Consider the following 21791-nt stretch of genomic DNA (forward strand, 5'->3'; position numbering starts at 1 on the left):
AACCAATAGTGAGTGTGGTGCTGTCTTTGTGGATTCCTTTGTGTATACCTGCCTTTCATTCCTGCTTTTTCAAACTCCTCCTTTCAGTTGCCTCATGAATCCATAAAATTAGATAAGACAGGTATGGCCACCTGACTTTTATGTATGCAGGTCAGGGGAGAAGGGGGAGAGCAAAAGGACCTGAAAAGCGCAACTGTAGTCCAATCCATGCTTTTGTTTAACATTACCATAGCCTGATGTAGCCTTTCTAACTTTTGTTAACTATTATTTGTGCTTTGCCATGCAGTAATATGAACCAAGAACAGGAAATTACAGCTTTTTGTTCCTGGCTTTAGGAAACTGTAATATCTCTGTACCTTTTCCCAGGGGACCGTATTTGCTAAGCGGATAAGGTAAGGCAGAGGGACAAATTTTTTTTGTCATAATACAAACAGTATTCTCCGTCAAATTTTCCCAATAAGGAAGCAGCTAAAAGACTTCCTTGCCTTGCATAACAGATTTTTTTTCTTCTGAATTTATCAACTGAATAGGTCAGAGAGCACTGGACTGATTCATTCCAAATGTCAAAGTGGCCTACAATTGCGTCTAATTTCCAGCTGTGTCCCTCAGTAATTTGACAGTCACTATTCCTTAAGTTACTCATCTGTAAAATGGGGATGGAGTTTCATGTTGAGAAGCATTTTTTAAATGTGTTTCATAAAGCTAAAAAGTGACAGGTGAGCCCAGTGGGGTCCATAACTTATTTTAGGTTTAAAACCAGAAAAATGTATTTAGGTATCAAAGTGAACTTTTTATTTTGTGGATCAGTTTAGTGGAATTCAAATGAATTTTCTTTTAATTTTTTAGATATGGCAAGGTTGTATTGCGATACGGTACATTGGAACATTATCATTTTAAAGGTGGTGATTATTAGGGCTATGTGAAACAGCACCATTTTGTTTCGATATCCTTTTTGCCATTTTGAAAGGACAGTGTTTCGTTTTGTCATTTCATTTTGAAGCACTGTTTTGACATGTTTCAAAATGGGGGCTATAATGGGGAATCATAAAAATGCCTAAAACTTTGTCATTTCTTGCCTAATTCGGATGAAAATTGCAGGGATGGTAGCTCCTGAGGGCATGAAGTTTCAAGGAGATGATAAGTTCCAAGGGTTTTGGGAAAGTGCACCTTGAAGTGTTCAAAGCGAAACTGACACTTGCCAGCAGCGGTAGCCTCCTCTCATCTGGTACGCAGGTCTGGGGGCCCACACCCCTGAGAGGCCTACAGGGCTGTTCCAGACTCCTCCCAGGGGTATGAGTCTGTGGATCTGCACGCCAGATGAGGAGGCTGCCAGCACCTTGGAAGATTGATGTTGCTACCAGTCCCAAGTAGCAGCAGCAGCCTCCTCTCATCTGGCGCACAGATCCAGGGGCTCGCACCCCTGGGAGGCAGAGCCCCGCAGCCCTCCCCAGGGTGCAGGCCCGTAGATCTGTGCACCAGATGAAAGGAGGTTGCCGCTGCCACTGCCACCTGGGACCCGTGCTGAAGCCAAGTAAGCCCACCTTTGAAACTTGAAATGTTTTGAGTGCTCTTGTTTCATTTTGAAGCTGTTTTGAAGCCTTCTGTTTTGTTTCGATTTTGCTGTTTCAAGCTTGAAACGTGTCAAAACAGCTTTGAAATGAGACACCTGGTGAAATTTTGCACTGTCCTAGTGACTATGCAAAATAAGGAAATCAGGCCCCTTCCATGTAATTGCTGTTACAAGGAGAAAAAAGATGCATTCTTTTGTACCTGCAGGTATTGCAAAAGCCTTGGTTGCCTGTTACTTAAAAACCCAAGCCAACTCTCCTGTCTTTCTTTTGTCAAAAACCTCGGTCTGTCTAACCTGTAGTCTTCCCCCAATTTCAGGAGAGGATCCATTTCTTATAATTCACAATTTAAAATAGCTGCCTTGCTTTTAATAGACTAACAAAATACTGATTCTGGTGGTAAAATAATTGAGATTATTTTACTCTATACTTCTATGTGTGTGTTGCCTTGGTCTATAATAAATGATTTGCATTCAGTTTATATTATTAAGCTGATGTTGTGTTTTAATGACAGGTCTTTGATTTATTTTTCAGTATCAGCTATAGGAGCATCTTTTTTCTTTTTCGCAGAGGCATCAAAACTGATGACACAATGTCAGTTGTCATGACAGGATGAATCGGAAGCCTCGACTTGGCTACGATCCACTATGTAACCAAGGAACTTGGGCGTGTATTTAAAATTTTATAGTAGATTTTTGTTCCCAAGGCGGATGCTAATCTGAACCAGATAGTCATTCAGCCATACTCATTCTTGCATGACTGTTACCTATCAAGGACTAAACTAAATTTTCTTGTAGATAAAACTTCCTTTTCATGTGAGTGAAGAGGAAAGAAGCAAAAACCTGTTTGTTCCAATCTTTCACTCCCTTGTGGCTTGCTATAAGCAAGCTCTAATCAGTTCAGGCAGATAGGCTTGTTTGAAGTAGGTTAATACAGTAACATGTGCAGCATGTTTCCATAGCAGCAGTAATCTAATGATTTTCCCTTTTATTTTATTTTATTTTTTTACTTTTTTGCTGCTTATCGGTTTTGAAATGCAGCATTGAACAACAAAAAACATATTTAGGTCAGGTAAAGAAACGTTTGATAGCACGAACTCTGTGCTGAGCATTCTGGGAGAGCTCTTTCTTGCAGCAGATGAAAATTCTTTGTGGCTGGCAGCAGAAACCGCAGCAGTTATCTTTGCAGTTTCTTTTCATCTTGGATATGTTCTGAGGATCTTTGAAAAACAGGAATCCAGTAGCTATTTCTTTTAACCTACTTTTATCTATATCAGACAGTTATAGCACATTGTGAGACCATCCTATTTGAGTTTTATAGCTGAGGTGTCATTTTGGTTTTTTCCACCATCCTCCTATTTTATTTTCTACGGCTGGATTTTTGGCAGTTTGTTGCCTTAATAAACAGGATTGCATTACAGCAGCTGGTAGCTTTTGGTCTAATGAGGTACTAGGCACTGGACTTACTGAAGATGGTACAGAGGAAAATTATTCCTGTGGAGCAGAGGAAGACATTCCGCAAATGGAGCCAGGGTTGCTAGAAGTGCAAATTTCAACATATTTGGAATGGGTTGCACTACTAGTGTGGTTCTGTTTAAAGGCATTCGTACAGTTTTTGAGAGAAACTGTGCTTATATCTGCAAACAGCAAGGAGAAAATAATGCCCTTGAATATACAGCACACAGCTTGTCTAATGAAGATTCAGGAATACTGATACATTCATCCCTGGTAAATGCTGGCTTATTTATTTAATAGTATTCAATTAGTCAATGAAATTATATTTTAAAGTATGTGTTTTAATGTAAATTTACTTTTATATGGTAGGTGTTAATATCCTAGACAGTGTTCTTAAGTAAAAGTCTCATGTGTTACACATTTGTGCACACTGGTATAGATTCAAAAGCTTGTTTCCTTTATATATTGTTCATTTAGACTTGTACTGATACAGGTTTCTTAAAAATTGGGTTCTGTTAGGAGGTTTATAAGGGCATAGATTCATATACTGGAGTTTTTCTATTTGGTATTTTATCTGGTGTGATTGTCTGACAGATGGTTATAATATTTGGTAAAATATAAGAAAATTTAATGCATTAAAGGGAAATACTGATGCAGGTTTACATTTTTAATTTTCTGATGAACCTGGGTAGGGTTTCTGAGGAAATGTGCTGCTGACAGTAAACTAAGCTGGAAAGGGATAAATGAAATTGACACAAGAAGAAAATGATTGATAAGGATAGTAATTACTGCCTAAATCTGCCAGTTCTGCTGAAATGCTTTTAGGTTTTGTCTAATGCACAGAAACAGATTTTTTTGAAGTGGGACTCTCCTCTTTGTATTCCCCAGCTGGTGATGCAGAAATGCATTGGATGTATTGCATTTGGGCTTGAGGGGTGGAAGTGTAATCACTAGTAGGCATCACTTGCTGACAAATTCATGAAGTGGTTCTGACAGGTAAGGGTTTTAGGGTGTGTGTATCATTCATACATTTAAACTCTTGTGTCACTTATGTAGAAAGACAGGTGATGAGTCTGGTAGATCATAAGAATATTTACAATACAAATGTGTAGTTAGTGTCTAGGTTGAGACCAGTTGCAGTTAAAGGAAGTTCATGCTTGGATGCAAGGGTGCTATAGCAATTAAACAGTAAGCTGGATTTTTTTAATGGTACTTTGATCCTGGTACAGCGAATTAATGTGTTTTCTTAGGTGCAAATACTGAAAATTTTGATCCTGCTCTAAGCAGTTGAGGAAACTTAAAATATGCATCCTCTACCTTGAGTGCATATTTTCATAGATTTCATAGACATTAGGGATGGAAGGGACCTCGGAAGATCATCGAGTCCAGCCCCCTGCCCAAAGGGCAGGTAGTCAGTTGGGGTCATAGGATCCCAGCAAGATAAGCATCCAATTTGCTCTTGAAGGTAAATTTTAAAACTGCATGTTTTGAAATTGATCATTAGTTGGCATAAAATAAGGTTTTCAGAACCTTTTCAATCTGGCCATTCTCCACTGGTGAATAAATACTACTCACATTATTTGCAGTTTTAGGAAAAATGTGTTAACCCTTCATAATTAAATAAGTTAAACCAGTTGTCTGAATCAAATCAATTCAACAGTATTTTTCCAGTCATACTGTTCAGGAAGGTACCTTTTGTAACACGACAGAACATGAGTTCCTTCTGTTGAATTGTCACGATCATTTATTCCTTTGATTTATCTAGCAATTTTGTTCTAAATGCTATTGCTTCAATTGATACTTGTCCAGTTCAGTTTTTCAGATTTGGCCTGCAGATTCATCAGATTAACATTTACCATTCATTATCATGGAGGTTTAAGAAAGACGTAGAGCTGCTGTGTAATGTATAAATACGTCTGTTGACCTAATCATTGGGCTGTTAATTATATGCATATATTGGTTTCATTGAATTTTGTTTGATTTAGATCCTGAAAAGTTTTTATAGTGTAGTGGAAGTCATTGGCTCCAAGGAGTCAAATTTTTGCTGGGTCTACTGGACTGCTTTTGTTCAGAAGAACAAAAGTCAGAAATTTATTAGAGCAAATGGATGCTGGCTTGAAAGGTGTCCCTCTTCCCTTATACCCTCCCCTCTGGAGAGAAAAGAGAGCATGTGTTGGGAGAGCTGTTCTTGGAAATCAGATTGGTGTACCAATACCCTCTCAGATGTCTGAATTAGCTAGGCCTGCCTACATTATCAGGGGGATTTTAAGTGTTTGTAAGATAATGGTTGCTTATTTTCTGGTTTAGAATCCTTTTCCTCCTATACTTAATTCCTATTTTGGGTAGATGACTGATGCTTGTGTTTTATGAAGGATGTCTGGTCTCCCTGAAAGGTGGAACTACAAAAGTGACACCCAGTTGGACCAGCTTGATAAGCACAGGTGATGGAAATTAGGGTATTGTATGTTAGGGCCTAGTTGTATGGGCAAGAATTCCAAAATTTCTCCATGAAAGAGATGAATCCTTGGAGGGCAGTGCAGAGAGAGGACTGATACAGTTTGTCATTTTAATTCACAAAACTTTTTGTGATGGGAAGTGTGTAGATAATAATCTTTCCTTCACAAATTGCGCAAACCAGTTGATCCCATTGCATTCTCCTTTTAAACTTATTTTTTGTGGGGAAGAATTTGACTTTCTACTCTTTACTATAACTGTCTTCCTCAGGACTGGCTGCTAGTTGGCAGGGGCAGGAAAAAGAGACAACAGTAGGGTCTCATTTCCTGTCTTCTGCTTGTAGAGTAACACAACAGTTGAAGTTTTTTTTTATTCTGGCATAATTTAACTATGATGAATGTCTGACCTGGTTACCATTTCATACAGTCTCTTGAACAGCATGAAGAAATCAATCTCTAGTGGCCTTCAGATACTAATCTGATGAAGAATTTTTTAATAGAAATAATACTTCTTCCGGGGAGCCACCCAGCTTCATATTTTCCTAATTTTCCCTTTTAACCATTGTTGTTTCTACTGCAGCAGCCAGCCTGTGTGTTCTCCTCATTTTCTCAAATTATTATTGCATCAGTAGATTCAGAGTTTATCTGTCTACTCTCACCACTGTTATGTTAAAAATGTAACTTACTGCTTTTGGAACATGAGTACTGCTCTATTGCCTTTGTGTTCTGTCTTGATGTCCAGGGTCTATCGGCAGATCTCAGTTGGGCCTCCAGGTGCAAATAATTCAGTCAAGGAAATTTTAAATTAGTCCCAGATAACCCTCTAGATAACAGTAGGCATTTTCATCAATTTTGCTTTTACTTTCTTCTTCCTAAATTTTGTCCCTTTTTTAGGAAACAAACATTTGCTGCATTGATACCTATAATTTATGTGTTCAGCCTTCTCTTGTAACTCCAGGTCACAGCCTGGAGGGTGTTCCTGAGGGTGCTCCTGAATCCTCTGCACTACCTACATCTTCATGTGGCAGACTAGGAGCTCCTTTCACCAGCTTTATTTGGTGAGAAGGTGGTGACCCTTTCTTTCAGATTCAGATCTGGCCACCACCATCCATGTCATTGTCATCACCTCAAGGCTAAACTAATACGTTCTATATGGGGCTGCCCTTAAAGATGGCTCGAAAACAGAAAGTAGCACCTCACCCTTTGACAGGCTGGTTCGCAAGGAGCACATAACTCCAGTGCTCAAGAGTCTGCGTTGGCTTCCATTAGCCTTTCAGGTGAAATTCAAGGTGCTGGTTTTGACCCATAAGGCCCTGAATAGTCTGGGCATTACATACTGAACCTTCTCTCCTATGCCCCACCATGATCCCTAAGGTTAGCTGGGAGCAAACTCCTATAAGTGCTATCAATATGCCAAGTGTACTTGGCCAAATATTGTGGCATGTCATTCTTAGTAGTCATTCCTCAGCTCTATCACGCCTTCTCCTTGAGGCCTGCCAGAGCCCAAGTCTGGATATCTTTCCGAAGGTGCTGTCAGACCTTCTTATTTGGGTAGGTGTTTAACAAATAAAGGTAGACTGTGATACTGTTTAGTGGGTTTCTGCTTTATGTTGGTGATCTAGTTGCACTGACGTTTTTTTAAGGTTTTTTTTCCTCATGTTCATTCACCTTTTTTATAACTTGTTATGTTCTGTTATTGTGAACTGCCCTGAGTCTTTGTTAGGAAGGGAGGCATGTAAATCAAATAAACTAAATAAATAAATTAGGTGTATTGATTTGTTTAGGATATTTGTAAGGAATCTAGTCACTTATAGTTTTCAAAGCATTATAAAAGATCTCAGACATTTATTAATTCACTTTACTGATTTTTTTTTCCCCCCTTCAAAATCACGTGTGTATCACATTCATCTTTGTCTGATTCCTGTTTGCTTCGTAAGCCAGATGCTCTTTTTGCACAGCGATACTCTCTTCACCTCTTCCAGCTCTTTCATTTATTCTTATTTCCATGCTGCCACCTATACTTTCCAGATCTTTGACTGTACACCAAAAATCCCTCAAAGCCAAATTGTTCTTGAAGTTATGTGGGGGGGTTTATTACAGTCTGGCTTGCTTATACCATATCCTTTCCAAAAAGCCTATCCATGTATATGAATGCCTTTGCATACTTGAACTGCTATCCTTTTTTACTTTATGTAATTGGCCAAAAGTGAAGACTCTTATATCTTTTGTTATTGCGTAAGCTATTAGGATAAAAATCCTAATGTCCTTTTAGGAAGCTATTAGAATAAAAATCCTAATAGGATAAAAATCTTAATGTCTGTCTTGAAATTCATCATGTGAATTTCTCAGTTCTTTAATAATATCAAATGTTCTAAGTAAGGAGGGTAATTATTTGAAGAACTATTTTTTATCATGTTTACTGTAATATACCTAAGGCTAATTGAAAATGTGGTCCCATTTTGCTAGTCCCAGAGTTTGCAATCTAAGGAAGTAAGACAGATGCATGATACTAGAAATGGTTAAAGCATAAACAGAACAATAATCAAATGTCATGTTAATTCACAGATTTTTTTTATCTTGTAGTGGCTTCATGTTAAGAAATGATTAGCTACATGGGAAGACTAAGGAAAGGAAACCTCATAGGATGAGGCAGGTTTTGTTGCAGCAAACAGCCATTCAGACTGGCATGGGGAAAAAAATGTGCAGAATGCTTTCTGAAAATGTCTGTTCTAAACATTACTTTTCAGTATGCTTGAACTGTGTTTTTTTTCAGTGTTCTACTGGTTTCAGTATTTTACAGTTATGTAATACTTAAACGTTTTTAAAAATTGCAACCGAGTAATAAGAAAATTTAAGGTCATTTGTCAGATTTAAAGATCATTAATGTATCTTCAAATGTTATATAAAGTATTGGGTCATCTGGTCAATGAATTTAGTCTACAGTGCAAAATATTATTAATATGAACAATTACATTACTTAATTTCTATAGATGGGATTCCCAAGACATCAGAGGAAATACTAGGTGTGTCATTTAATGGATGCTGATATACTGCATGCCTAGGTTTTATGAAAAGTTTAACTGGTAAGATAACTATTAAAAACAAGGGCAGGTAAAATGATCTAAAAACAAAACAAAAAAGCCCCCTGCTAATTTGACAATTCCAGCAAGAAAAGAATAGTTTCCAAGAAACTAAACCTTTTGTTGACTCAGAATAACATAATATTTTAGGTTAGTGATTTTTCAGCCAGGGTACAATGACATCTAGGGCGTACTGCAAGTTCCTCGTAAGGGTGCAACCCAGTATTAGCACTTGCTAGGTATGCAAGCATCAACACATGATTCATAAAATAAACCCAGAGATTTCAAATAGGAATCCATAGTGTCAAAATATTCTGACCTGGTCTAGTCATTTGAGCCCTTTGCAGCAATATTGCTTTATTTTTCTGTAGTCCAAAAATGAGTGAAAGCTAAAAGGGAGTGGTGCCTTGAGTATAAAAATGTTGAGAAGCACTATTTTAGGAAGTTTTGAAAATCTTCAGCATAATTTTTCTGTTGATGGTAATAATGGTTGAACCACTGGCTCTTTTAAAGAAATAAAAAACATCCTTTTAAAGTGTGTACAGAGGCAAGGTATAAAGTTTCAGGATGACTGATTCCTAACTGCCTAGCAAGAGACATGGGATAGCAAAGATTAGAAATGTATATTTTTGCTGCAAGGTTGATTTTCGTGTTAATTGATCTAGGGCAAAGATGCTCATAGTTTTGGCTCTGCAGGCTAGATGAATGGCACTGGGCTGGGCTGTGGGCTAGATAGATGTTTGCTGTTTGCATCAGAATCAGGCTCCGGACCCCTCTCTTCCTCCACCTGGCCAGAGCTTGATCTTGGCTGGTTGGGGGTGGCATGCTGGGATCAGGTCCCACGCTGCCCTTTGTACAACATGGCACTGGGGGCCAAGCACCCCTGATCTAGGGAGAGACATTTTAAGTAGGCTGACCGTACAATTAAATTTTTTAAGTGTATGTGCTCCTATCAAAGGAGATGTGCTTCTTTTTACAGGATCTAGTGTAAACTCAAAATAGAGGAGAAATTAAACCCTTAAGAAACAAAAATGTAAAGCAGTACTATGTAGTTATTCAGATAAGTAATTTATGAAAAACAGAAGCACTTATCTTTTTTAAAATTAAATTCATAAAAAGTTAGACCTCTTCTTCCCCTTCTTTTGTGGGTGGGGTTGGAGGAGATAAGCTCTTCATGTGAATGCCTTTGGGCTAATTTTCATTTAATATAAGAGAAGGAAGTGAACAGGAGAACAGTGCTGTTTGTTTTTTGATGTACAGTTTTGGCCGTGACTGAACTAAGTAGCCATGTCAGTAAGAGTTTGAGAAGAGTTTAGAAGTTACACTGTTTAAACTGTGAAATGTACTATATCCAAGTGTGTAAAAGTTCTCTATGATCTTAAAATTCTGGTTGCAACATATATACATAACAGATTCCTGTTTGGCATCTGTATCCTGAAATAATGGTATAATTTAGACTAAAATACTCCTACTTCCGCTCTGTGAAAACAAAGGGAGACAGTGCAAAATAGAAGCAAAGGTGCTGCTAAACATTCTTTAACTATGGTCCACTTCTGTTTACACAGGAAAATAAGCTGTTTTTTGTAAAATTAACTCTATATCTTGTTTCCGCTTTGACTCTTAAAACAGCTGTGGAAAAAATGTTTTTTTTACCAATTGCTAGTTTTGTTCCTTCTAGGGTTTAATGATCAAATTGTGACATGCTGGTTTAAATCAAAACTTGTTAAACTTTATTTTCATGGAAAAAAAGCTGAAGCATAATAAAAAAAAATCTAGCTTTGTTTTTTGGATTCAGAATAATCATTCTTCATCCATTACTATATGCAGGACTTTCTAATGCTGTATTTTCTCACATAACTCTCTCCCCTTTGCCACCATGAGATGCATACCTTTTTCAGTAGGCAGAATATAGAAAAAAGAAATCATAGCTGACTGTATGACATGGAGTAAATCTTCCTTGTAACATAATGTCCAGGAAGCGTAGCATCAAAGGGGAAAGTTTGGGCAAGCCAGCAGGAACTTCCTGGTGTCTGGCAAGACAATAACATGGTTAGGTCCCATACCCTTGCAAAGGTCAGTAGCAAGAACTATTAGCATTAAAGAGGTCATAGTCTTGGCAGAAGTTCCCATAAATAGCAAAATGTTGTTTCTGCAACACAAGCCTCATCAAGGTGCTACAGACTGCATGCAGGAGCTCAGTCATCCTCAGCCAGTTCAATTGCTCCTTCGGGCACAAGCTACAGTGCTCAGCTAATAGCTATGGCTGTGTGGGGGATAACACCAGACTCCATCCATTCTGTTTGCTGGGCTAGAGATAAGTGGCAGTGGTTAGAGCACAGTGCCTGCATCTCTTCTAGTGAAGGAAAAAAACTCATCTTTTCTTCAAAAGAGATGTGTCCTGATTTTGGAGGGCAGATTATTTTGGAGCAGGGAGGGTATATGTGGTATGCAAGTAAACACAGTAGTAAAATACGTTTTTTGAAAACTATTGGCCAAACTCAGTTTCAAAGTTGCATGTAACCTGGATACTTTGAGGACAATAATATATATATCTTCAGTTGAAATGAATTAATCTGTTTTTATCATCTAAGTTTCCATTGAATGATGTGATACCTTTTTTCTAACAAAGTTACCACTTTTTTTAAGACCCTTAAGTTTTTGGCACATGGAGAACTACATTGTGTAATAGTCATTCAAGTAAGATCACGGTTAACTCCATATGTGAAGAAAGAACAGACTAAGTAAATCAATTGGGATCTGGAAATTTTTGTACTGAATGAAGATGCTGGCCTAAACCATGTGTTCTACTTAGTTCAGCGTGAGCTAAAAGAATTGAGCAAAAAAACCCCCCAAATCCTTATTGCTAAACTGAAAAAAGTTAACTTACTAATAGCTTCAGTGCCCTGGTAGTTTAGAAGTATTCACATAAGGAACAGATCTGTTGTATGTAAATATTCTGAATGGCAGTTTTGTAAACCTCAGATGTCAGTAGAGACATGGGATCCTTCTTTAGGGGATCCCCAATATTCTAGTGTCAGAGTGCTTTCCGGTAAAAAACTAATGCCTAAATCCTTAGTGAATTCATGGAATTTCTTGCTCTTCTCTTTTTCAAATTAAAGCTCTAAGGCAGGGGTGGGCAAAATATGGCCTGCTACTGCAGACTCCAAGCCAATTAATTAAACCATATAGTAGTTTCTGTAGCAAGAACTAACAGAACGTTGTAACTCTCTATTGGTCCACTTAGGTGTGGTTTCTTCTGTTTCAGATATTGGCTTGTCTGGTGAAATTTTAGTCTGACTTCTCTTAATCATTCAGAATCTGGACATTTAATTTTAGTTCTACTCGGGCCTTTTTTCAATGTTAGTTGTGATTAAGTATTTTCAGACCCCTTCTAGCCCTGCTGTTCCTCTCTCCATGCTGATCTCTTTTATAAATGGTCACTGATTATGTCTTAATTCAAAGCTATCCAAGTAATAAGCCACATGCGACCTACAAGGGCTTAAGTTGGGTCCCCCCAGACTCTTGTCCAGGTGCTGCTCTCCCACTGCAGCTGCAGTCTTCTCCAGCTGCAGTCTCTTGCCTTTGCCTCAGGAGTTGGCAGTGCAGTGAGCAGCACAGGGAGCTGAGGATGAGTATGGGGGCAGCCTGTGGAGGGGGAGGATAAATAACATCCATGTGGTCTAATGGTATTGGGGGGTGCCTGTGAAGGTGTACATTGCAGGGAGTGGGATCTGCTTATGTGCCCACATGTTGCAGCAGGGTATGCATAAACGTATAGTACTGGAAAGGGTATACTGGGTCAGACTGTGCTTGCATGTCTGCTCATTTCAGTGCCTGTGGGGAAGGGAATTGCACTTGTGCAGTGCAGTGGGGAATGAGGTGTCCACATGGGCTCATGATGCTGGAGGGGGGGAAGGGGAGGGGAGGCAGAATCTGTGCAGCTTGGTGGCCTGTGGCCCAACTGGTGTGGCCCCCAGGGCATGTGATCCCTGGAGGCTTAGAGGGTAGACAGTGCTGTTTTAATTTATTTAGACTTGACAGAACTTCTCACTCTTTGGCAAATAGAGTATTGTGGCTTTTTTTGTAGTTAAAAGCTCAAAACTCTAATAATTATGTAAAGTTCATTGAGATGTATTGAGTCTTTTACCCTCAGAATCTGTTGGGGCTTTTTTTTTTTTTTCAAAGTTGTGTTGACTTCTGTCATAGAAACTTTGCTATTGTCCAGATTTTAATCCCTGGTGGCTGATGTTTTAAACAAGTGGAAATTCTGACCGACCGTGCAGTTGCTTGTTTATACAAAAAGTTGGGCGATTGTCCAAAAGTTCAGACAATCTGTAATGACCATAATTTAAAAACAGTCTGTACCTTTTTTATTAACATTGCAGTTGGTGTGCTCTCTGGTATGTGGGGGGCTGGTATTTAATATGCTTTAGATAAATAGAGATACTCTATGAACTGTGTATGAAGGTTCAGGATTTTGTTTGTCATAACTGCTTAAGAAGGTGTAAGCCAAACAGTTCTTGTTCCCATCCTGGAATTCTTTTGCTTTAATCATAAACATACAGTACTGGAAAGGACATATTGGGTCAGCTATTGCGATTCGGGCAACCTCATTGCAATTGATTTTAAGTCCAAAAGAGGTCTACAAAACTTTCCACTCCCCTATGCCACAAACAGTAAAGCATTTTCTAACATCCTTAGGGTTTTTAGTCAAACCAACGCCCTCATAAAGTACAATGTGACACAGAAGGAAAACCAGAAAAGCTAAAGGTGTCACCAGTGCATTGTCCCAGCAGTGGCAGAAAGGATGAAATATGCTCAGATGATCCTAGGAAGTAACCCATGTCCCATATTCGCTGTACTTACTAATCTGACCTTTAGGAAAATTCCTTTCTGATGCCAAACTTGGTGATTGGGTTGATCCTTAGCTTGTGAACCAGACATACTAGTCAAGCACAAGAGATCTCTCCATACCATTAACAGGTGCAGTAGTAAACCCCACTTAGTTGCTTATCTCTAATTGTGACCAATCTGCTTCAAAACACGGCAAAATCCCCTGATCCTCCAGAAACTGAGCTGCATTAATGGAGAAAGGTGGGGGACTCTATAAGCTCTCTCATCCTGTGGCAGTGACAGCGTGTCACTGGTACAAGATCCCATCCTGGATCCAGAGCAGCACCTCGCCCTCCTGTGCACCCTGCCAGCAGGGGCAGTGCTAGGGGGAGAGCTTGTGGGGGCTATAGCCATTACAAAATTCCTCATAACCCCCTATTAGTGGCCTCTGCCTGCCCTGCACAGACCTGCAGCACAGTCCTCCTTCAGTGCCCCCACCATGAAAACCCTGGCCCCATGCTATCACAGTGTGGCTGCTTCTGGGGTCTCCATGGAAACCGGCCCCAGCCATGTGGGCAAGTGCTGCTGGGAAACGGAGTCTACTGCTGGCTGGATCTGGTCCGCAGGCTGGATGGATGATTTTGGGGGGATCAGGTATCAGATTTCAGTCACGCTATTTCAACTTACAAGCATATGTGGAGCTTGAGATTGGGTGCAAGTGGAGCCCGGGATCACAGAAGCTAAATGCTGTGCACAGTATAGTTCTGCATGGGGCTCCCCTGACTGGCGCCTTCAGCTAGGCATAGCCATGTGCCTGGGAGCCCTGCATGCTGGCAGGCTCCTGGCATGTGGTTCTGCATATGCCAGGTCAGAGGGAGCTGGTGGGCTTCCCCAACTCAGTGAGTTCAAAGCTGTGTGCTGGAACCCCCTTGTCACCTCCATTCAGGTTCTTCAGTAATCATAACAGTAAAGAACATAAAAATGGAATCTCTTTATTGTTATCCATAAGCCAGAAACAACTCCAGTTTTTACATTAAACTACATGAAGTTTTCAGGGCTAGCACTTATTTAAAAAATGTTTCACTTGTAAATTATACAACTGTAATAAACAGGTCAGTAAAACATATAAAATGCCATGGGTATGTTTGTTTGGTTTTTTTTTAAACAAGCTCACTTTTTTACAATAGGTCCATACTTTAATGTCACCTCTTTACAGAGGCTCCCATTATGGAAATGTATGAGGTAATATAGTAGCAGAAAACAAGAAGGAAGAACGTTTTTTTTCTCCCAGAACCCAAGATAATTACTTGGAAACAGTTTCAAGCAACCCAGATGGAATAGAAGCAACTTTCTTCTTGGAGTAGAACAGAACACAGATGGGGTGTGTAGGAAGTTGATTTTTTTTTTTTAATTCTTTTAAATAAGACCATGTCTAAATAACAATAGTGTCACAATTCTATAGACTTTATTTGCAGAAATTTGAATTCAGATGTGATATGAATTCATCAGATTTGTAATATGTCTACAGAAGTTCCAGTACAAAATTTGGATAAACTGCTATGCCAATGCAGAACAGCTAGCTATCTGACTGCTCTTGGGGCTTTACTAAACACAGCTTTTTTTTACTTCTTAACTATTTTTCTTAGTTAAAACTGCTATAGTAAAACAGTTCAAATCCCCATTGCTGTGTGTAGGTAGCCTTTTTGCTGACTTTTTCTGGACCTTAGAAAGAATTCTGCTAGCTGGTTTCTAGTTTTTTAAATAACCTTAAATAGGCCACAGAAGGGACTTATTCTGGATTTATAGGAAAGTTGAAGCAAAGAGGTCAGTCTCTGTAGTTGGCATGTGTTTAGCATGCTTTAAGGAAGTATGTTCAGGAATATTAAGGAAGTGATGTTCAACATTTTAAATACATTTTAGACCTGGTATCGTGTTGTTAATTCTTCATAGTTGTAGTGCTCATAACTGCCTTAGTAGTCATGTAAAATCAAGGAATATTTTTTGATCAAATTCTGCACAGTGGCAGTCAGGCTTTAATTAATTAATGATATTTCCTTTATTTTTGGTAAGGGTTTTCTCCAGGCCTTACTCCAAAAAGGAAAGATTTTTATTGGTCCATATACTTCCCACACTTGAGGCACATTGCTAGTGGTAATCCCATTGTAACTGTTGTGTACACCTTAGCATGAAAAATAGGAGAATGTTGTCTATGATTATCTGTAAACTTACTCTCTTCAAGTATAGAGTCCACAGCCTGTATTGCAGATTAAACAAATCATTCAGAATAGAAATGGAAATTTGACATCAAAGGATTTTTTTCTGTTGTCATTAGGTAGAACTTAATGTGCATCTCAAAGTATATTTAACACTGTCTGTAATCAAGTAAAGTAAATCTAAATTATGCTGCCTGGGGAACTTATCCTAACTGAAGGAGACTTCAGAAATGCTAGTAACTAGTAAGGATGCTGCTCGGACTTAAAAAGGTCTTTGTTTCACCACTATGGTTAAAGGAAGCTTAAATAATCATAATAAAGGATCCATAGACCCTACTGTTCTAAGAAAGGAAAGCTGTGGATAAACATAGTTAAATTATCCAATTTTAGCGAACAGCTAGAGCTAATGCATGGAGCCACATTATCTGACTTGTGGGGCTGGAATTTGTCAATGATGGCATTAATTGCTGCAGCTCTTGGAGTCGCAGCAGACACTGCACCACCTTCACTGAAGTTTTGGCCCCTAGGCCAGACGATGCATCTCTGTGCTCTGGATCTGGCCCTGGGGCTCCCCATGGGGTTTGTAATGCCACCAAATTTCTGAACCCATGGGGAACCCTGAAAGCTGGATATGATGGCTCTGTGAACCAAATCTAGCCTGAGAGCCGGATCAGGATAGCTTGGGGATGACCAAAATTTTTCATTCTGTAGGGCGTGACCAGTATTGCAGAAATGTAGCTTGACTCAGTTGTCTATTACAAATTAAACACCACAAAAGAAGGATCTCTGGGACATAGGTCTGTCTCTATAATGAGTCACTTACGATCATGAAGTCCTCACTTCTTTTCTAGACTAACATCCAAGGAAGTTGGTTAGTGAATAAATACAACAAAAGTGTGGTTTTTGAAAATGTGTTCTAGTACTTTTTTTCCCTCTTGGCAGTCTCTTATTTAACAAATGGGTGAATATGCAATTGAGGAACTGTATCTCAGATAACAGATAGGAAGGAATATGTCATCCGTTGATCTCCACTGAAATGTTATCCTGAAAGGAAGAAAAACAATTCAAAGGGACTTTGCCAACTACCGTTAATATAATTATATAAAATGACCTTTCATTTAACTGCAAATAAATCCATTATCTCAAAAGCTGTACTACTGGAAGTGTATCATAGTTATTAAACTAACTATGAAAGAGAGTCTTGTTAAATTTCTTAACATATATAGAAAACATAAGTGTTCTTTTAATCATTTTGGATCCTACAATATTTAATTTAAAAAAATCTATCCCTTGAATGCATTATTAATGAGCAGTAGTATAGTAACCTGTTCTATATTGGTTTGACAAGTTTAGGTGTATGGGAAGCTTTGTGCCCCCTTTCCCCTCCCCCCTCCTTGTCAGGATGTCACTTAAGGCTGGTACCCCAATGACCCCTACCCCCAGCTGTGCTACCATGATGAAGGGTGTCAGTCATCAGTTCCTGTAGGATTTAAGCTTATGCCTGTAAAAACAAAGACCACAGCCTTTTTATGGTTTTAAAGATAGTCTTCCAAATGTGAAATCAGTGTAACTTTATACAGTCATGGGGTATAAGAGATTATACACAATGCAAATGCCTGTTACTTTAGGCAGCTGTAGTGGTAGGTACTGGGGTTCATTCTCAAGTAAGATTAAAGAATGATGGAGAAAGAATAGAGTAGTAGAGTGTTTTGGGTTTTTTTTTTTAAATCTCACAGCATCAAAAAGGCTGAGATGAGGTGGGAAAACTAGCTCAAAGACTGCAACAGCCCATATGAAGGAAGAAAGGCAGTTTAATGCATTGGGGAAGGAGACTTCAAATTTAGGAGACCATCTCCTATGGGTAGATTCTGCTGCAGGAATGGAACTTTAAATTAGGATTCAGGGAACAACCTTCTGATGGGAAGCCTACTTCCTTCTCTTTTCCCAACAGCACATATAAGTGGCATCATACTTCTACTATCTCTGGGTTGTTTAGGTGTCTCGTAATTTTTTTTTTAAACAGTTATGCCAGCAGTAACATATTTTTGGAGTTCATGATTGAAATGAAAATAGAGTTACTTAACTGTCTGGAATCATTTTCCAGTCATTTAAAGGCATAGTTGATCAAAGTGAGAACTCTTTTATCCTGCAAAATTGTCTTGGATAAACTTAAAGGACAAATTCATTTGGTCTGTTTCATACAGATTTAAAAAAGAGAAGTCATTCTGTTCTTAGCATGAAAAAAATAGGAGACTACTTGGGGGTCATTAAGACAAGGCTAGATGATCATTGAAAACCTTGAGAGGCAATGTTAATTGTCACTGAAAATGAAATTCTGGCTTATTCTTTTGGGTTTATTTTTATCAGTTCTTAATAGGAAATGGTTAGGATTCCAGATCTTTTTCCCCCGTGAAAATTAAGTGAGGGGCAAGGATTTCTTAGGGTGGTATCTTTTATTTGACCAACTGCATAGTTGAGATGGAGTTAGACAAGTTTTTGAATTTCAGACATTCATCATCAGGTAAAAACAATGCCCCCTCCCTTACCTTTCGCACAATTCTTGGACCTTCACAGCGACAATATCAGCCTAACACTACCACTTCTGAAAATTTAAAGCAGACCTGGAGAATGCAAGAGTCACTTCCTTTCTCTCATATATTCATTAATTAAATCAATGCTATTTAGGTATGCAGTATAGGAAAGATTCAGTGCTGACTGCTCAGCCAGCCAGTTCTCTTTCTTCCTTTCCTGCCAGGCTCTTGGGGCATTATAAAATAAGTACTATAAGTTACAATTTTTAAAATTCTATATAATAAATACGAACTAAAATATGGTGAATTTTTACGTGGGGGGGAAAGGGAAGAAATTGTTAAAAGTCTTATGTTCATGAGATATGGTTTGCTTAGTGCCCTATCAATACAAATAGCATTTCACTTGTCGACAAATTGGTTGTGCTTTGTGTCGGTGAGAAGTTCCTCTATTTGAGTGGGCCACTATAATAAAAGTGCAATTGCCCGAGTTAAAGAGCAAAGTTCTTAAGATCTCTTTTGAATTTAACCACTGCTTATGCCAGAGGTAACCAATCTTTTAGACTACCAGGCCAGATCAGCCTGGCTTGGGTCTGCAGCAAGTTAGTGCTCTTGACCTGGGTTGTTGTTGCCACCACTGCTGCTTCTCCTTGCTGCCCAGATGTGCCCCCCGCTTCCTCTTCCTCCTCCCCTCGCGCTGCTTGGCTCCACAGGCTAAATTCTCAGAATCCACAGCCTGGATCCAGCCTGCTGACTCCTGGCCTGTACTATTAAAGGCTTTAAAAATCTATATGAGCTATTTAAAATCTGTTGCTTCATAGCTAGTCAAGGAATAGGACACAAGAGTATGCACAGTCACTATTTCAATTGAGTGAGCAGATGTATTGCATTCTTCACAAGCTTGTAAGCAGCTGATGGAGGCCAGAACCTTGCCCTTTTGGGCACCCTTACTCCGTGTCCCCCCTGTATGTCCCTGCCTCTACACCTGTGCCTGTACCCCTAATGCCTGTCCCTACTGTGCTTGACCTCTCCTGCTGCTTATCTTCTGGGCGGCATCTCTTGCTTAGGAGCAGTCAGCATTGGTGGTGGCCCCAGCCCTGGCCTGGCCAGGGAGAAGTAACGAAGGTAGCTCTGATCTTGTCCAGGCTGGAGCTAGAGCTGAAGGCAAGCAGGAGTGGAGGGTGGGTGGAGCAAGTGGATGGGTAGAGCAGGCTGTGTGGTCTCTCCCATGCACTCTCCCTACCATGCAGTCTCCCCATGCTTCCCTTGCTGCACATCCCCTCCCCTACCACACAAGGCACTCTGGCCTGGGGCAGGCAGTGACTCAGCTCTGCCTTGGGCCCAGAACCTGGGGCCATAGCCAGAGCTGAGCTCTGCCTGCCCCTGGCCAGTACTCAGATCTAAGACTAGGCTCTTCCCCCTCCCCCAGTGATGGGGGGTGGGGATGGATGGGCACCTTGTCTTGGATTTGAGTATATATGGCAATTTCTGTATTTCACATTGGGATTGCCGCTCCCACCCCTTTTATCTGTCCCAAGTTGAGTATTTAGGGTACATTTCATTCTTAATTTTTTTTCTCTCTTCCCTTCTCTCCCTCCTTTTTATAGCTTGCACCACATCATATCCTACAATTGAAAAGTTTGGACTGTGTAGCTCATGAGCACGTGATAACCGTCATAGCTTCTGGCCAGTCCTATCTGACTGTTCAGCCCTGATTTTAAGTCCCATTTCCATTTCCTTCTTGCAGCCATATCCAGGGACTACTGCTTCCTCTTTCCAGTCTAATTGTACTTCCAGTTGGACTATTGTTTTTGCCTCCTATTGTGTCAGGGTCACGGATGGTCAGAACAGTTTTTCAATGTGGGAAAATTCAGTACTGGAAATTGTTGGGTTTTTTTGTCTTTCGTTTCCTTTACCCACATATGTGGATCCTCTCTTTCTTCCTAGGGAATTATTTCCCTTTTGTCTCTTGGGTTTTTCTACAATAATAAATCCTAGCTGTCCCATGGTCGCTTGTTTTTTTCAAAGTCCAAGTTCTTAAAGGAGTAGATTTTGCTTAAGGGCAACACGGGTTCATTAGAGGCAGGTCCTGTCGGACCAACCTGGTGGCCTTCTACAACCAGGTCACCAAATCCTTAGATGCAGGGATAGCAGTGGACATAGTCTTTCTGGACTTTCGGAAGGCCTTCGACACTGTCTCTCACCCCGTTCTCATTAAAAAACTGGGGGACTGTGGTGTCGACACCTGCACAGTCAAATGAGTCACCAACTACCTGGAGGGCCGCAACCAGAGAGTGGTGGTGTATGGGTCATTTTTGACCTGGAGGGATGTGGGCAGTGCTCGGTCCTCAGGCCTGCACTGTTCAACATCTTCATCAGGGACTTGGACGAGGGGGTAAAAAGCACCCTCTTCAAATTTGCTGATGACACTAAGATGTGGGGGGATGTGGGAATGCTAGAAGGAAGGACTAGGCTACAATTGGACCTAGACAGGTTACAGGGGTGGGCGGATGAGAATAGGATGGGATTCAACATTGACAAGTGCCAGGTGCTGCACCTGGGGAGGAAGAACCAGCACCATACCTATAGGTTTGGGAACTCCCTTCTCATCAGTGCAGAGGCAGAAAAGGATCTTGGAGTCTTCATTGATGCCAAGATGAACGTGGGCTGGCAGTGTAGAGATGCAGTCAGGAAGGCCAGCTGCACCTTGTCATGCATCCACAGATGCATCTCAAGGAGATCCAAGGAGGTGATACTCCCCCTCTATGCGGCACTGGTTAGGCCGCGGCTGGAGTACTGCATCCAGTTCTGGGCGCCGCAGTTCAAGAGGGATGCGGACAAGATTAACAGGGTCCAAAGGAGGACCACTTGCATGATCAGGGAGCAGCAGGGCAGGCCCTATGAGGACAGGATACGGGACCTGAACCTGTTCAACTTCCACAAGAGAAGGCTGAGAGGGGATCTAGTGGCCTAATGTTACTAGTTACAAACTAGTCAGAGGGCACCAAATGCCCTGATGGAAAATATGTAGGAGAAACCAAACAACTGTGTACCAGAATGAATATACACTAAAAATCCATCAAAGACAAAAATATATGCAATTACCTGTGGGGCCACACTTCTCACAAGACAGCTACTCCCTCTCTGATCTCTTAGTTCTAATCCTCAAAGGGAATTTACAAAACACCTTTTGTAGATGAGCCTGCAAAATTCACTTCCTAAATCTATGGGATACAAAAAATCATGGACTTAATATAGACATTGGATTGGATATGACACATTGCAACCTGCTTAACATCTGATTCACCAAATACCTGCCTGAACTTACCATGTATACATTTTTCCCCACTTCCTCCCCTCCTGTCCCCCCCTCTACCCATTGTCATCTTAACTTCCACCTATTTACTTTTTCAAAGACCTTTTTCTACCTTGGAGAAATCAATACTACAGCAGTCTCCCATGCTTACTGTTTGCATTCCTTCACCCATTATTTCCCCTTCCCCCTATCCCTTCTCTACCCATTATGTTCCTAACTTCCACCTATTTACATTTTCATTGACCTCCTGTCACACTTTTAGCTTCTTTCCTACCTTGGAGATCTCAACAACAGCAGTTTCCCAATGCCTAAACCAATAAACCCAGTGTTTACAAATAGTAATTCA

At 40.1% G+C, this 21791-nt stretch overlaps 1 protein-coding gene across 6 annotated transcripts in view; it reads left to right on the forward strand.

The window, feature by feature from the left end:
• The window catches only part of DOCK9 (dedicator of cytokinesis 9), a 271504-nt gene that overhangs the window by 50207 nt on the left and 199506 nt on the right, over positions 1-21791 (forward strand). The window contains exon 1 of one of the 6 annotated variants that reach the window (XM_090023064.1): positions 3083-3295. The exons of 4 other annotated variants lie outside the window; for them this stretch is intronic. In XM_090023064.1, the coding sequence (XP_089879190.1) occupies positions 3134-3295 (162 nt within the window). In that variant the 5' untranslated portion in view covers positions 3083-3133. Of the gene's footprint in view, positions 1-3082; positions 3296-21791 lie in introns of those variants that run through there. One more of the 6 variants, XM_090023075.1, reaches the window with a different exon arrangement.

This window comes from Crocodylus siamensis, chromosome 1, assembly GCF_052110815.1.
Source record: "Crocodylus siamensis isolate JL-2025a chromosome 1, ASM5211081v1, whole genome shotgun sequence".
Classification (NCBI taxonomy): domain Eukaryota; kingdom Metazoa; phylum Chordata; order Crocodylia; family Crocodylidae; genus Crocodylus; species Crocodylus siamensis.